General features: G+C 35.1%; 3 protein-coding genes across 8 annotated transcripts in view; 2 read left to right on the forward strand and 1 right to left on the reverse strand.

Annotated features, from left to right (window-relative positions):
- LOC126768694 (protein bunched, class 2/F/G isoform-like) overlaps positions 1-6,131 on the forward strand; it is a 135,902-nt gene extending 129,771 nt beyond the window's left edge. For all 6 annotated transcript variants that reach the window (XM_050487002.1, XM_050486995.1, XM_050486962.1 and 3 more), the window contains one exon: positions 4,032-6,131. In XM_050487002.1, the coding sequence (XP_050342959.1) occupies positions 4,032-4,244 (213 nt within the window). In that variant the 3' untranslated portion in view covers positions 4,245-6,131. The remainder of the gene's footprint in view (positions 1-4,031) is intronic.
- A 1,791-nt stretch (positions 6,132-7,922) lies between these two features.
- Positions 7,923-16,186, forward strand: LOC126768790 (conserved oligomeric Golgi complex subunit 3). The gene is made up of 11 exons (XM_050487129.1): positions 7,923-8,169; positions 8,684-8,863; positions 9,590-9,716; positions 9,996-10,144; positions 10,854-11,107; positions 11,601-11,819; positions 12,033-12,172; positions 12,919-13,076; positions 13,678-14,322; positions 14,738-14,920; positions 15,619-16,186. Exons 1-11 carry the CDS (start codon positions 8,023-8,025, stop codon positions 15,880-15,882), a joined length of 2,466 nt encoding a protein of 821 aa, XP_050343086.1. The 5' UTR covers positions 7,923-8,022; the 3' UTR covers positions 15,883-16,186.
- On the reverse strand, positions 15,954-17,602 carry LOC126769119 (mitochondrial-processing peptidase subunit beta). The gene has a single exon (XM_050487692.1). The coding sequence runs from the start codon at positions 17,520-17,522 to the stop codon at positions 16,119-16,121; it is 1,404 nt and encodes a 467-aa protein (XP_050343649.1). The 5' UTR covers positions 17,523-17,602; the 3' UTR covers positions 15,954-16,118.
- Between the last annotated feature and the right edge of the window lie 139 nt (positions 17,603-17,741).

Raw genomic sequence — 17,741 nt, forward strand, 5'->3', positions numbered from 1 at the left:
GAATAACTTACCTATGAATCCTTAAATTTCGGTGGCCTATTAATTAATTTATTGTTATTAAAATTCGTGGCAACTTTAACTCACTATAATGAAATTGTGTCATATATAAAAATAGCACGATGAATTTCAGCTGTGTGAATATATTTAGAATAACAATAACGAGGCACTATTACGGCAGTGTTTGAACATATGGTTTTGAAATAACTCAGTGCAACAATTTTATAGGCAAAATATTATTTTCACGTGTAAACCTATCGTAAACAATATCATATACTTACATACAATTATATTCTGCAACACACATTACTTATATTTTGTGCGTGCACTGTGGAAATTGTTGCTCGTAATTCATTTTGTCACACATTTAATTTGATGCATTTCAATAAATTTTTTTATGTAACTAATATTTAAATAGTGCTTTTTTTACTTGCATTCTTCGTATTTTTTTTTCTAAGTGCATAACAGACATAGGTAACGCAATTTCACATTATAAAAACAATAACAATTGTTTTTATTATCGTAATATTGTAAACAAAAGAATTTGCGTATTAATTGTGTCATTAGCAGCACGCAAACGTTTCATCGTGTTATTTTTATATTCAATTGTATAGCATCACCCGCGCTAGCTGCTTAATATGGCGATGATGTCACCGAAGCATAAAGTTTACGGTCGCTACTACGTTTTGACTCGCTGTCTTGTTTACCTATTCCTCCAGTCAAACCTGTTGTTTTATATTCACGATTTGAATATCATTTTTTTTTTGCGCTACGAACAAAAATGTTGTTATTGTTTTTGTTTCGTTTCCATGCGGACGTTTATCTACTTTACTTTACCATTGTTTATCTTTTTGATATATTTTAGATTTTTACGATAACATGAAATAGTACTTAAGATATAATATCTTTTTTTTTTATTCATGGATCGTGTGATTTATTTATTTGTACGCTTGCAATTAACCTTAAATCGTAATTTTCTTTCTAATTGTAATGTTCTCTTTAGTCATTATAAAGATTCGAAATTGTGGTTTCGTAAAATATTTTAACAGAAATCCTCGAGTGATCACTGTTCCTGTCAGTTCGATCGCCGTTTAATGAAACTCGGCAGGTTTTTATCTTATGCCCTTGGGTCCATTATATCATCGCATCTGTATTTTTGTACGTGACTGCGAAAAAGTTCACTGCACTCGCGACGGGGACATTGCACTGATTCCGATTACTCTCCAGCTAACTGTTGGTATTCTGTTTTAATATCGATAATATCAACTCGTTCATCTTATCTCGTCCTCTTAACGCAATTCTCGTGCTCTTTATCATTATCTAATTTACCTACTAACATGCTAACATTGACACATGCGATAACCGAGTGTTTAAATTATGTTTGTGCTAATTTGTCACTTGAGTGATGTGAGTCTAATCACCAGTTTCCTGTACGCCTTGCGCAGGTTGCTTAGAAGCGAGTGAGGTATTCAATTGACTATCAATATTGTTTGATTTTAATGGAGGAATAGGCGCCCCGTCAATCTACAAGCCTGACGCAGTTCTACCGAGCAAAACTGGCGAAAACTAGTAGCGCTGAAGACTTTAATTCTTCCATTCTAATTGGAGGTCGCAGCACCCACGTTAATACAAGATCACATCACTTCGTTTTATTTTTAATCTGTGCTAATAATAATGTCAGAACATTCAGCTGACACCACATTTAGTGTTATGTTCGTCTGCACATGTACCTTGACTCATGCACGTCATAAAGTCTAGATTCCAAGTAGGCGGATGGAAAAATAGCTCGTTGTTGTTAATGAGGAGACACATTTTTCAAATTGCATCTTTTATTTATATATTAACTATACCGTCGTTGGTAATAGATTAAATGACTTGTCTCATATAACATTTCTTTGATTAAGTTATTTATGTCCTCATTCTTACTTTCAATTAACGTATTTAATAGATATTAACGCGGTTTAGTTATTATCAGGTCAGTTATTCTTATCGAATCGATATTAACTGTAATTGTTCTTTTCTGAAATGGAGTCGCGACAAACCTGTTTGCTGACCCACAGTTAATCATATTCATCTTTACAAGGTGCGAAAATAGACGGTCACTTTTGTGCCAACATGCAGTTAATATTCGTTTATACGTTTAAAACTTGCTTGTCAAGGTACTTGCATACATTTATTAATAAAATTATTTTTTCTTTATATAACTTTATAACTTACTCAGAAATTAAAATAAATATTTTATAATAAACCAAATATTCACCTTTAGTAAAAAGGTCGTTTTTATATTTAATTAACGAACAATCCTTATTTGATTTTTATTGGAACTAAATACTAAGTATTGAAATGTAGTATTATTCATAAATCGTCATGAATATTTCTGTAAATGTATGAATGTAATATGATAATCTTCAGTTCGCACCAAATATAGATATTTCATCGTTGTTTGAGTTGTAGTTAGGTAGTTGAATATTTTTCTATCTTATTAGAGCGTCGCTAATATACATCTGGAAGATGAGTAGCTCTGTTTTAAAATGATTTGTCTGATCCTAAAAGAAATCTTTCCTATTTTTCTTTATTCATCTACATTCCCGTGTCTATTGAAAAAAGCTTATTTTATTTATTGTCACTATTTTACCAAAACTTCCTACTGCATTTTACTATCGTCCTATTTCTATTCTTTTAAGTCCTGTTAAATAATGTTCACGGCTAACTCAGTACAATACATCGAATTGAATTCTGAATACGTGGCCGACTGTGTTTCGGCCAGGATATAACTGAGCTATAACTAAACTGATTAAGGGTTTAGAGGATAGTAATTGTGCTATGGAAAATCACCTACTTACAGTTGTCGTTTTACTAGATTTCTATCGTTTTCATACCATACGCTAAAGTATTTATAGTATATTTGTTCGCTCTTATAAAACGATATGATATATCCCATTCTCTTACTGCATTATCTGTGTAATTTAAAATTTGTGTTATTGCCCGTGTCTGCCTCTGACATTTTATGTACATTTTTTCCTCTATTGTGCGTGCTCAAATAAATCTCATTTTAAGGTATAAGCATGAATTTTGTACTTACGAGTACCTATTGTCTTTTGTACCTTAATGTTTAAATCTGCTTGATTTTTTGGTATGTATAAATAATGTGTTATACAACCACGATAGCTATTATTATATATTAGCCACGATATTATTAGAAATCATGGTTATTGTGATAAAAGCGATAAATTAATAACATCTTATATAATATGTATTATATAATTATAAATGTGCCATATGTTGCTAATTGAAAAGTAAAATACTTAAAAACATGTATTGTTTGTTCTCGTTAGAATATATTATCAACTTACAGAATCTGAAAACAAGAGCTTTGTTGATATCAGTGTTGTAAAGTACAGGGTCCACACGCGGATCGCGTGGCGATGACGTGTGCGCCGCCATTTTAAATAGGGCATGCGCGAACGCAGACCATCAGTCGCCCGGTAGGACGCGTAGACGTTACTCGATCGCGCCACTCGCAATCGCAACTGTCCTCAGTTGCATTGTAGCCGCCGTTGGCTTATAACGTGTGTCCAATAACCCCGAAAAACAAGTTCAACGCCTAAATATGATTGACGTTATTAAACCTCGTGATGGTTGTCTTTACGAGATCAGACAAAAGGGACAGAAAAACCCTTGTTACGTGGTCGTGCCTGATACAAAAGTATGTTATTTTAACGTGTAAAATATACATTTGTGTTACATTTAATTACGTCTATAATTCGGATATGTCGGCCTCATTACAAGCAGATATTACGATCTTTCGTTAAACGTTCGACTAATATGTAGAAAATATTCAATTAAATTATTAGTTTATTGTTTAAATATACGCTATATGTACATATTTCTTTAAAAGTTTGTATGTGATTTTACAAATGTTCATGAAGTTTCATTATGCTTATTTTAAAACGATATTGTTTTTAATTAGATAAGGCCAGTATTTTTTATTTATTTTCATAAAAGTCTAACAGTAAATTTGTTTTTTGTTACAGGATCTGGTTAAGAGCCACTTGATGTTTGCGGTGCGTGAGGAAGTGGAAGTCCTTAAAGAACGCATCGCTGAACTCATGGAGAGAATTAACCAGCTTGAAGTAGAGAACAGCTACCTGCGCGCGCATGCCAGCCAGGACACGCTAGCGCAACTACCGGCCGCCGGCACTAAGCCGCCGCCACAGCCGCAGGGCCCGCAGCCCCCGGTCTCGTAGGCCGGCGCCCTGAGCCCGTGACACCGCCTGCCGGCCGTCGCCGGCTCGCCTCCTCCGGCCTTTCCCCTCGGCGTACGCTCCACGCGGGACCCAGGGAGTCATTATGGCTGTGCTATGTTAATTCATATGTTAACAAGGGACGACCGCCGCCCCGCCGAGGGACGCGGATGCACCGCGATCGCGTCGACGCCGGGGCCGTGCGTCGCCCGTGGACATCGTACGCTGTACACCATTCGTATATAGTTAGCCCGTCACTGCTGCGCGACGACTGCTCCAAGAAGTCGCCGCGCGCTGATCCTTTTGTACTATTATGCTTGGATTTATAGAAATATAGTTTTTCTGTTATTTAATCTTTAGAGTGCAGAATCGTGCTAACTGCCGTGCTTTCGCTATGCGTCTTGGTAACGAGCCCGTTTAGTGTAACGATGTAAGACTATATTTATGTTCGGGCTTAACGTCTAGACATCACTATCCGTAACGTATTCCATATAAGAAAGTATCTCGTAAGTCGTGTGGTTATAACAAATATATAATACTTGAATATATCTACGCATTGAACAATGACTGTTAATTTATTTTCTATAATTTTATTAGGTATCTTGATTTAAGTTATTTATCGAGTTTTATCGTGTAACATTTGAAAATGACATTGTAGTAGTTTTCTAGACTCGGCCCTATGGCAACACGGGTGCGTATAGATTATCCGTCGCAAAGGTTGAGGTTCCATAAGATAAACGAATGACTCACTAGATAGACCTCTGATCTAACTCTTTCTTAGCTTTATACGGTAGAAATATAATGTAAAAGCTTTGGTTGGTTGGAAAAATACAATTAAGATTCCTTCATCTTCGTCTAAATGTCTTCCTAATATGATGTGCATTATTCTTTATCCACACACGCTGTTAAATTTAAAAAAAATTAAACAGTGAATCGAATCGATTTAAAATTTCATCCAAGTTTATAAAAAGGACATTTGTTGTATATTGTTATTGATTTTTAAACTATAAATACTGTGAGATGAAATCTCCCAGTCGAATCCATAATATTGTAGGTTTTTCGATACATTATTAACCCTCGGCAAGTTTTCAGTATTTATAATATTTATCAAATAAATTGCACGTGGTCGTTCGTCAACCTCAAGATTAATGATCTGTCTAGCGTTCTTGAATGTGTGGATTTGTCCTTTAGTTATACTTTTAATTGATACAGTTAATTAAATGTTTGGATGTATTCATCTGTAATTGATGTTAGTGTAATAATGCGTCGTTTTTTAGTCGTTGCGAGGATGTAGCCTCGCCTACGTTGGCTTTAGAGAATTTTGCACGCTAAAACTAAAAAAAAAACTATTTTTATTCCAGCCCTATACTTATACGAATAATAGAGGTTATAGCGATTTAATATTGTATTTTTTTAATGATTAAAATTGTTTGTATATAGTACAAGTTGTAATAGAATCGTGAGTCGGAATGTAAATAAAGAGTGTTTGAAGGCAATGGTATATTGTCTAGAAACGATGAAATGATATGGTACGCTCCGCGAGACGTGTCTAATATAAGTTAAATATTGCTGTATTTAAACTGCTTTACTGTTTATCGTTAAATAATCGAACAAAGTGGCTGGGTCGGGTCATGTGTATCGTATTATATATTAAAGTTCTATACGAGGACAAACCCAGCGACCGTTGCTATCAGTAGATTAGTATTTTGTACAAGGCTACGTATGTGTATAGGTGATGTCTTGATTATTGTGAATATGCAGTAATTAACTCCATTATTAGATTAACGATATATGATTCTGATATTGTAAATATACTATAAACAGAATGTCCAATGTAGCTTATGTTGACCAGAAGGTTCCTCGTACCCAATAAATGCAAAATTAATAGAATGTTGTTTGTTATTATCCTTTATTTACACCTCTACCCCCTAGTCCCTACCCTATCATCTTTCCACGCAGTGTTATCAATAATTCAAAACAAATAATTCACTAAAATAAAAAATTGGTATTGTATTAGTTTTTGCAATAAATAATAACGTTTTAAAATAACTACCACATTCAATTAATAATAAAATATTTTATCGAATAAGAATCGATTAAAGAAATCAGTGCGCGTTTTTGTTATTACATGATCATTTTTTAAAATAATTATATAAGGTCATTTAAAAAAATATATTTGTTTTGTTGAAATGCAAATTATTATCGAGTGTTCCTTAGATAGTTCAGTAGGCATATTTGCTATGCCATGTAAGCCATTTACTATGGTATTAATAAAAATATAATATACCAAAAAGGAAAAAAGGAAGCTTTATAAAATTAATTTATTACTATTGTTTTTAAGCTGGTCTTAATAGTAACTATATAAAGAAAACACACGCACACGCACCTTTATAGCGGCATCAAAGAATAAGCCTTTTATTGTTAAAGGTTCCTTGTTTTATATTACCATAAATACTTACTTTTTATAAATATATGAACTTATTCTATACCTATGGAAAAACATTATCAAAAGTATAATAAAAAAACCAGAGTTATTTAAAGTATTAAAACTGGTGCCTTTCTCTGAACTGTAAATCACTTTGTGACAAAATCTATATTTAGTTTCCAAAAATACAAAAACGGTTTTATGTTATCTACTTAAATGAAAAAGACTTCGAGGGATTATTTTATTCGAGCACTGTTTAAATAATAGCATGACTTATCCCGAATACGATTTTAAAGAAACTAATATTTCATCATATTATATCATATTTCATCTGAACAAGGTGTTGCGTCTGCAGAGTTTACGGAGTATAAGCAATGACATTTTTAATGTAAAAAGATGCAGATATTATGCTAGAGCGCACAAATTGAAAACTGAAATACGTCTTAATTGGGACGTTTTTAGTTTGAGTATTAGTCCACAATCCACATCAAACAAGACAACGAGCATGACAGCTGATAATAAATAATAAAAATACCGTTTTTTGTAAATAGAAACAATAACAAACAATACAAAAATACATAACACCCAAGGGATCTCCTACCACATGTAAAAACCGAAAAATATTTGCTTATTTTATTTAAAGACAGAAAATATTTTTTGTACCGAGTAACATTGATCTAAATCTAGATTATAAAGTGCAAATGCGACATCGTAGCTCGTCGGTAAATAAATGGAAATCAAAACAAAATAAATATGTTTTCATTTCTAGATTGTTTTCTTTTTGTGTATAATACCTTCCCCCATACTCGATTGCCTTTTTCTATCGTCTTATGAAAAAATATGTATAATATCTTTGAAAACAAAAAAATTTAATAGTTGAATCTCCGCACCAGACAGGGCCTTAATGAAACACCTCAATTCGATAATTACAAGCACACAATTTTTTTTTTCTAGGTTTGATATGTTTAACTCATGTTGAATAACAATGTTCTGTATCGTAATTCTAAATATAGTAACGATAAATATAACGATGTAAGTGTAGTATGACGGAATATTCTTTCGTTTGTTTTCTTAGGGTATAACATCGATAATTTTTAATACCATAGCATATAAGAGATTTTAGGCATCAGTTACAGAATAGAGAAAAATTCAAAAGCTGGCAACACTAGCTCTGTAGCTTGCAGTGACAAGACTAACCACAAACTAAAGAGACTTGGCAGTGACAAATGACAGTGACGCTTGTCACTAATAAAGTATATTCATATTGCTTGGTTGTCAGTTGTCACAATAAATATGTGTATCTTATTTAAAATTGTAATTAATTAAATATACATAATAATATAATTTTTAAACAATATGGATAATATGACTTTAAAAGAAATACAGAATAAATTATTATTATGGGAAGCTTCAGAAAATCCTTTAGCGCCCTTATCTTCGAGCCAACGTGAAGCTATATTGGATATAGAATCTCTTATTCAGGGTGTATCTCCAGATGAAGAGGTATGTCATCTTTTTAATGTTTACTACATACAAAAAAATTAAATGAATTTATTTCACAACCAAGTTAAGAGGTTTCTTAAAGTATGGACTTATTAAAAAATCAGTTATAAGATTAGTTTTATCCGCCTAATATAATAAATACGGTCCAATTAAATATGAATTAATTGGCAAGCACTATAAAAAAATAGTTTTAGATAATAAGATATAAGAAAATAATAAAACATGAATAGAGTACAAATGTGATTAAAACTAGTTTTTATAGGAATACACATAACACACTGGCTAGATTATAATACCGTTACTATAGTATTAAGAAGATACACTTAACATTTCATGGACTTACTCATAAATATAGCTTAAAGAATAATTTGCGACATAATTACTTTGATATTCTGAAGAAGAAGACTGCAGTATTGTTTGACTTATCATACCCTTAACCTCATTTATATGTAAATCTTTTATTTTTAATAATAATTTAAATATTAACATACCCCTTAATAATATTAATTTCCAGATAAAAGAAATTCCTACTGAAGATAATGAAGATATAGCCCCGATTGAAACAGTATATGATTTCTTGAATTGGCATGAAAGTTTAAATGAGCAAAATATTAAAAAAAATGATGCACCATATGAAGCTTACTATAAACAGCTAGAAGACAGGAGAAATGAGTGTGTTGCCTTAACTAATCAGGTATGAATTTCTACAAGAATAATAATTAATAATTTAAAACATCAATGTACAGCCTATTCCAATGTAAAAGGAGTAAAGATTAACTACTTTTATACAAGCAGGCGGTTTTCATCAATAATGCCCAATCTCAAGGGAGATTAGCCAACTATGTAAGATATATTATAGTGCACAAGTGTGTGTGCAAACACAGGTGCACTCTCTAATCCGTAACTCTCATAATCCGATTGGACGGCAATCCGACACGATGACCGGAATGAGTTCAGGGGCAGGACCATTGGCTTTACGTGCTTTTTGCTTTTCTAACAGAAAAACCCAATAACTTTTTTTTATTGGCTCGACCTGGGAATAAAAACCCAGGACATTCGGGTCTGCGGCTTTACATCAAGACACTAGACCAACGATACAATTTTTCATCAATATATACTACTTCACTAAACTTTTGCACTTAAAAATTTGATATCCACTTTAAGTTTATTTTCAAATTTCAATATAAATTTCAATAATTAATTCAGAATAAATACCAAAGATGGTTCAGGATCTCCACCTATGATTGTCTCACAATATAATTAAAATTTATTTATAGGTTTTTATTTCTCTTTTTTTTTCAATTGAAATAGGTGTATATTTTTTAACTTTTAAAATAATAATACTAGAAAATATTATTTATTTAAAAAAAAAATATAGGGATTTTAGACTATAGATTGAATATTGTATTATATTTTCCAGATAACCTCAACCATGTCAGATTTAAATAAATTATCTGATGAATACAATCTTGTCTCCAATAAGACTAATGCATTACATACTATGAGTGAGCAGTTACTGGCCGATCAAAACAAATTATCTGCAATAGGTGACATAAAAACATATATATATGTTCTATAATTTACTGTATATATTTTTTTGAATAATACTGTAATTATTTTTAGAATTTTTTGAAGAAAATAACATAAGCTCTATCAAAATATTTTTTATTTCTCATTTTTTTTTTTGCTTCTTTATTATATTATATTACAGTCGTATGTAACAAATACTACTCCAATTTATATAATATAAAGATCAAGAATTCAAGAATAGGATATTGCATTTTAAATTGATAATTTTTGTACTTAATATTTAATAACTTTGTTAGGAGAGGATATAAAGCAGAAGATGCACTATTTCACCCAAGTGGAACATTTATCACAACGTTTAAACAGCACAACTATGTCGGTGAATAGCGAACAGTTTTTCAATGTTCTAGCTAAGATCGATGAATGTTTGGACTACATGCGGGCAAATGTAAGTAACTATTTTATAGACGGTTTTTGATAAATTATGTATGTTTTGGGCTTTATGAAAAGCTTTTAAGTGTGTGCGCACACACTATGTAATAATATGTCCTGCACTAGTCTCCTTTAAGAATGGCCATCGTGGCCGAAATTGGTCAGGAGAACAAAAATGTATGATCATAAAAACACAACTGATTTTCTTAAAACATGTACTATTAAAGCAAGGAACAAGCATAAACTTTCTACCTCTGTTATGCAACTACACAGGAACATGTATTCTTTCGGGAGTGGATGTATTCGTTTTTAAAACAAGATCCCAAAAAAAATCTTTTTTTTTTTTAAATATAAAATAGGAAGTGGTCACCAACGCCCAGACATTGGCATTTTAAGAAATGTTAACCATCGCTTATATCACCAATGCGCCACCAACCTTGGAAATTAAGATGTTATTTCTTGTGCCTGTAATTACACTGGCTCACTCACCCTTCAAACCAGAACACAACAATACCCAGTACTGCTGTTTTGCGGTAGAATATCTGATGAGTGAGTGGTACCTACCTAGGCGAGCTTGTACAAAGCCCTATCACCAGTAAAAAAAGTTATGATATTATAAGATTACCATCGTTTTGATGATGGCACACTTGGCGATTAAAGCAAAATATTAATATATTAATTGTAATTAATAAGCTGTTAATACCATTTTTTAATGATTATTTCAGAGCACTTTTAAAGAAGCCCACACTTACACCGTCAAGTATCGTCACCTTCAAAGCCGTGCCATATCACTAATTCGCGGATACGTGAATCATATCCTGAACCACGCTACGGAGCAAGTACTCACTCCTGACGAGCCAACGGAGAATGAAGCAATGGACACGGCATACGCGGTGTATTTTGGTAAATTTCAAGCCGCTGCGCCAAAACTGAGGATGGTGATAAGTGAAATTGAAAAGAGAGCGACGGATAATGAGGAGTAAGTACACTATCAAATATGTATATAAAATGTTACTATCTATATTTCTCTGTGTATCCCGTCATATCCGTCTATATATATCTCTGTATCCCGTGCTTGTTGTAATATTTCTTCAGTGTCTTTTCTAACTGGAACATGATGAAAAGTAATACGATTGAGGAATCGAATACACATACATTTCGAGAAAATTAAAAATTTACTTTATTCAATTAGTCGTTACGAGTACTTCTGATTTAAAAACTTGTTCGTTCTAATAGCTCTCGGTAGTCGTTCACTGAAGTCGTTACCGCGTTGTTCGTGTGACTAGTTTCAATAAAAAAAGTGCAGATTATGAAACCCCGATTTCTTACTTCTTAACCTCTTGGCTCGGACCAATATGAGCTGTTAATAGCAGCTTGGAGTTAGAAAGATGATTTCTGAAAGCACGTAAAGTCGGTCGTGTCTTTGATTGCGTTCGGGTACAGAGGTGCGGTACTTGGGTATGTGTCGCCAGCTACGCGTCGTTGCTGGCGGACGTGCAGCGCGAGTACGCGGCGCGGCGCCGGCGCGTGGCGGGCGGCGCGGCGGCGGGCGCGCTGGCGGCGGCGGCGCGGCGCCAGGCGGGCGACCACTGCGCCTCGCTGCGCGCCGCCTGCTCACTGCTGGCGCTGGCCGTGCGCGACGAGTGCGCCCTCTACTCACACTTCTTCGCGGAGACGTCGCCGGCGCTCGAGTGAGTACTCATATCTATGTCATTCGGCTCGATGTACCTTTTGGAATCACGATTATGAATTGCGATAACCTTTTATATTTAATGGTATATTTTTTATTGCTGTTTTACGTAAGCTTTAACCAATTAAACTACTGCCTGGATCAAATTTTGTAGGAATGTCATCGTTATCATTAAAATAATCCTTTGAGCTTAAAACTTAATACTATTTCACAGGGAGTACCTCCAGTCACTTTGCAACGGGTTATATGAAACCCTTCGTCCTCAAATCATCCACATCAATCACTTGGAAACGCTCGCTGAACTTTGCGTAATTCTGAGGGTTGAGGTCATCGAGGAACAAGTGAACAATGATCGTGAGTTGAAAATAATATAGTATGAAAGGGTTGGCGTTCATGGAGGTTTTTAGAAATACAACCGCAATCAAGTAATGAAGCTAGTTAGTGTATGTGGTTGCCGATGTTCACGAATACTTGATGGGAGGGCTTTGTGCGAGCGCGTCTGTGTAGTTACCACTACTCAGGCTGTATCACTCATCTCATGTTCTGTTGCCGAACAGCAATACATAGTATTGTTGTGTTTTGAATATGAAGAAACCCGGTTTGAAGAGCGAGCGAGTCAGTAACGGCAGTCACAAGAAACGTGTATTCTTGGTTCCCAAGATTGATGGCGCATTGACGATGTAAGAGTTTGCCCATTTGTCAGCCTGCCATAATTATTTAAAACAAAAAAAAATCATAGAAAAGTATTATAAGTTAGTAATTAATGGCATCGTTAATACACTCGCAACAATTACAAGTAGACTTGATTTATGTTACTTGTTATTTAATTATACCGGACAACTCATTACAGGTCTTGCTCTTAAATATAATAGTTTTTGATGTACGAATAGTCCCGGGACGCCGTATGGTTTCCGACAGATTAAAATACTAATTTTGAATCATTGCTTAATACGGAGTAAGAGTTACGAATGGGAAATTGAAATTATGCAATAAACCCATCAGTCGAGCGCCAGTAAAAATATTCCCGCGAAAGATTGACATCAGGCAGGTGTCCTGATCATTGGGATAAGGGCAACAGAATGACGGGTGTGTCCTCGCAGGCTCGCTGAGCGCGCTGGGCGCGGCGGCGCGCGCGCTGCTGCAGGACGCGCAGGAGCGCCTCGTGTTCCGCGCGCACGTGCACCTGCGCGCCGACGTGCTGCGGTACCGCGCCGCGCCCGGCGACCTCGCCTACCCCGACAAGCTGCTCATGATGGAGGTGAGACACTTACGAATGTATTTTAATTATTGTTTAGCATCTTACTGCTAAACACGTTTCGTCGCCAGCAGAATAGAGATAGAACCACCCCGAGTTAAATGGTAGGTGTTGATTTTTTATTTATGATTATCACAGCCGAGATGGCCCAGTGGTAAGAACGCGTGAATCTTAACCGATGATCGTGAGTTCAAACCCTTAGTACCACTGAATTTTCATGGGCTTAATTTGTAATTATGTAATATTGTATCGTGAGAAAACCTGCATGTGTCTAATTTCACTGAAATTCTGCCACATGTGTATTTCACTGACCCGCACTGGAGCAACGTGGTGGAATAAGCTCCAAACCTCCTCAAAAAAAGGGAAAGGAGCCCTCTAGTCCAGCAGTGGGACATTCACATGCTGTTACGGTACGGTACGATTTTTTGTTGTGTTAAACGTATAGGTTTTTATTGTGTTCACCGCAATGACCCAATGACGGTGCGAAACCAACAACAGTAGCATTCCAAAGGACGGTTTGCTTCCGAAGCCTGTCAAATTTTCCATACAATGTTATTGTTAAATTGTTTAAACTCTATATATTTTTTATGTTTTAATGTTACAGCAAATAGCCCTTTCTATTCAAGAGCAAAGTCTAAAACGAAGCGATTCCCGCAATTCGGTGGTGTCAGATATATCAGCTACATCTCAAGAAGTTGCCCACATTAACGTGGAAGCTCAGAGGAGACCTCAAGCGTCCCCTGCCGATCTCCACGGAATGTGGTACCCAGGTGTTAGAAGAACTCTTGCAGCACTATCGAGACTCTACAGATGTCTAGAAAAACGCGTCTTCCAAGGTCTAGCTCAAGAAGCTATTTCGCTTTGCGTCCAAAGCGTGGACATGGCAGCGAAGCAGATATCCGCGAACAAAACCAATATAGATGGAGAATTGTTCCAAATAAAACACCTTTTAATTTTAAGAGAGCAAATAGCCCCTTTTCAAGTTGACTTTGTTGTGAAAGAGACGACATTGGATTTCAGCAACGTTAAGAATGCAGCATATGGGTTAATTCAAAAGCCGAGACAGATATTTTCGCTAAACAGTAACAATGCTTTACTAGAATTTCTGCTAGAAGGGACGCCATTGGTTAAGGAACATCTGCTGGATTCCAGAAAGGAAGTCGATAGACAGTTGAAGAATTGTTGCGAATGTTTTATTAAGTATTCCACGGAAATACTCGCTGGGCCACTCATTGAATTTATTGAAAAGGTAAGTTGAGAAATTCATAATTTTGCGTGTCCAAAATAAAAGTTAGAGAACGAAATTCGATAAACTCACAAAGCCAGTTTTTATTGTATATTCACGTTTGACTTCCTATTATGCAGTCTTATCTTGTAAAAAGTGCCATCTTTATTTTTTTTAATTGAAAGGCAAGTGGGAGAATGTGGTCACCACCGCCACTAGATATTATACACTGTAAAATATATTAACTATTCCTCATACCTTTAATACGCCGCCACCCATGTGAACTAAAATGCTATGTGCCTTTTGCCTGTTTTTACGCAGACTCCCTTGTTCTACAAACGGAATCATAGCAATATTAGCATTACAATAATATGTATGGCGGTACCCAGACGAGCATGTATATTTATATTTAATAAATATTTTTTTGTGCTGTTTTAAGGCTCAGACTTTCACACCGCCCGAACAATTAAAATCTCAACTGTGGGCGACTCCTGGTAAATTGGCGGTCGCCGTAAAAGAAGCACAGAAACGGATTAAGACTCATCTAGCACCATTGCAGAGATCAATGCAATTATATTTGGCTAATAAAGAGACTGAATTCATATTATTTAGACCTATAAGGGTATGTGGATGAATAATTATTATTGGTTAAATTTCCTAAAAGTATGTATGATATATTTATACATTAAAATCTGCAAATATATTAGTATTAGATCAAAATTAACAATAAATAAATAAAATATTAAAGTAAATAACCTCAAGTTGTAACGAGACTTACAAGCCTTTTTGTTATTATATAAAGCTTAATTCCAAAAGGTTGTATCTAAACAACAATTGCAAATTGCAATGTGTTTGGATGAAAAGTTAAATTTTCCTATCTTTTTATTATATTGAATCTGCAAGTACTGCTATAAATTATTCCGCGTACGTTTATCAGTTTCGGTTATGGTATTATGCAAAAACTCTTTAGATTATGTCTGGCAATATTATGTTATGCATTATCAACAGGAGTAGAGTCCACAATATGAAGAAGCTAACAAGTATATAATATTGGAAATAGAAAGAATACCAGGCTTAAAAATCAATGTGTAATTGATTATAAGATTAAGTTAAATGTTATATATTATTTTATAAAATAATATACATATAAATATTATTGGAGTACACATTATTGTTTTTCTCGCTCAGTTTTAGATAAACTTTGAGCTCGTTCAAAGTTCAGTTGTCAAGTTAGACTAGCTTGACAACTGGCTTCCCACAAGGGGTATGATCCCATATGCTCTTTATGTAGGAAATTTTATGTTATCTCTTTTATTTCAGAATAATGTTGTTGGATACTTTGTGCAATTGGAACAAATACTTGCAAATTCCGGATTTACATATGATGACCTATTAATAGTTGCCTGCCCAACACCAGAACAAGTATCAGTATTTATTTCATCTGCAAGTTTGATTAGTCATTCAGAACCTGTATTGCCATATGGAAAAAAGAAGCCAACAAATGTCATTCATAGACCTAGTGTTACCAGTGTACCAGAAACGTTAGAGGAAAAAAATATAAGCCCTCCTAGGGAAAATCCATAAACATACATTAATAAATTATGAATTTATTGTTACTAAGAATAATAATTCCATTTAATTAAAAGAACCATAAATTGTGTTTGAATTATTTATTTACATGTTTATTACTTATGTTACTATAATAAATACATACACCAAAGACATTGTGTTTTATTATAATAAAACAAAAGACATTTGGGAGAGAGTTTTAATGATCTTAACTGATTTCCAATTTACTAATATATAAATATACTATGAGTTTACACTCTAAGCCAGTACATTCCAGCACGAATTCTAGTGTAGTCAGGCAGAGCTTCAGTGGGACCAACAGCTGCTACAGCAGGACAACGGTCAAAGAGATATTTGTAACAGACATCACGAACATTCTGTACTGAAACAGAGTCGATGCGTGCATCAAGTTCATGAATGGGGATGCGTCTATTGTAGCAAAGAATTTGGCGACCAATGTCCTCACACACTGGTGTAGTTCCATCCAGCTGCAGAAGCATGTTCGTCTTAAGGAGGTTCTTTGCTCTATCAACTTCACCTTCAGTTACAGTTGTACATAATTTCATCCATTCCCTTTGAATGTTGAAAAGCATATCTTCAATCTGCATAGGTTCTGATACAAAGTAGATACCCCACAGACCAGTGTCTTTGTAGCAGGTATTGAAAGACTGGAAGCTATGGCACAAGTTCCCACAAGATGCAGCTCTAGCAAGGAAGGAGGCATTGTTAGTGCCGCCTCCCTGAGATCTATCCCAAGCACCGATAAGGGTGTTGGCAACCATGAGAGGAATATTATCAGCATCTGTCCAGCCAGCACCTTCAACAGCAATAGCAATATGTGCAAGAGGCATTGAATCATCTCTAACACGAATTTCAGAACCAGTATAGCGGCAAGGAGCTAATTCAGGTACGTCAAGGGCAGTGTTCTTCAAGCCTCCTAAATGCTTGCTAGCAAGATCTACAAGTTTGCTATGTTCAATACCACCAGCTCCTGAAAGAACAATTCTGCCTGGCTGATAATGAGTTTTGATGTATTGCTGCAGATCGGCCTTAGAAATTTTCTTGATATTTTTGGTTGGTCCAAGAATGGTTTGTCCTAATGGAGTACCTTGGAATGCAGTAGCATGAAGGTGGTCAAATACAACTTCTTGCAAGTTACTTTCGACGTCCTGCATTTCACGGAGGATAACGCCACGTTCTCGTTCGATTTCGGGTTCAGCGAGGGATGAGTTTTGAATAATATCAGCGAGTATTTCAACGGCAGCGGGAATATCGCCAGCAAGGCATTTTGCGTAGAAAACGGTTTGCTCCCGTGAGGTGTACGCGTTCAGATGAGCGCCCATATTCTCTACTAACAATTCTAAGTCAGTTTGCGACCTTTTACTGGTACCTTTAAAGGCCATGTGTTCTAAGAAATGCGCAACACCATTGTTTTTGGAGGTTTCGTACCTTGATCCAGCATCAATCCAGAGACCAACGGTAGCCGTAGCTGCGCCGGAATCTTCAGAAGCAACGCGGATCCCATTGTCGAGAATTGTAAGTTGAGTTGGAGGAACGTTAACTAGGGCTTGCTTATAGGCCGCAGCAGTTGCAAGGGCCCGGACATTATTGCCCTGTTTTGAAACTAATCGCAAAGTACTCGCTACTTTCAACATTTTTCCTCCTATCCGGGCACTAAATGAAATTCTGCTCGCTGATTTACGTAATGTGCAATATATTCTTGTAATATGTCAAAAAATCATAGAGTCTGAAAATGTCCAAATTTGCCATAGATAATTTTATCTACAACATGTATTTATTACGCAAAATGGAATGTATTGTAGAATATTTTTCATAATACTTTATACATATAATGATTTAATTAAATCAGAAAA

Source organism: Nymphalis io, chromosome 1 (assembly GCF_905147045.1).
Source record: "Nymphalis io chromosome 1, ilAglIoxx1.1, whole genome shotgun sequence".
NCBI lineage: Eukaryota > Metazoa > Arthropoda > Insecta > Lepidoptera > Nymphalidae > Nymphalis > Nymphalis io.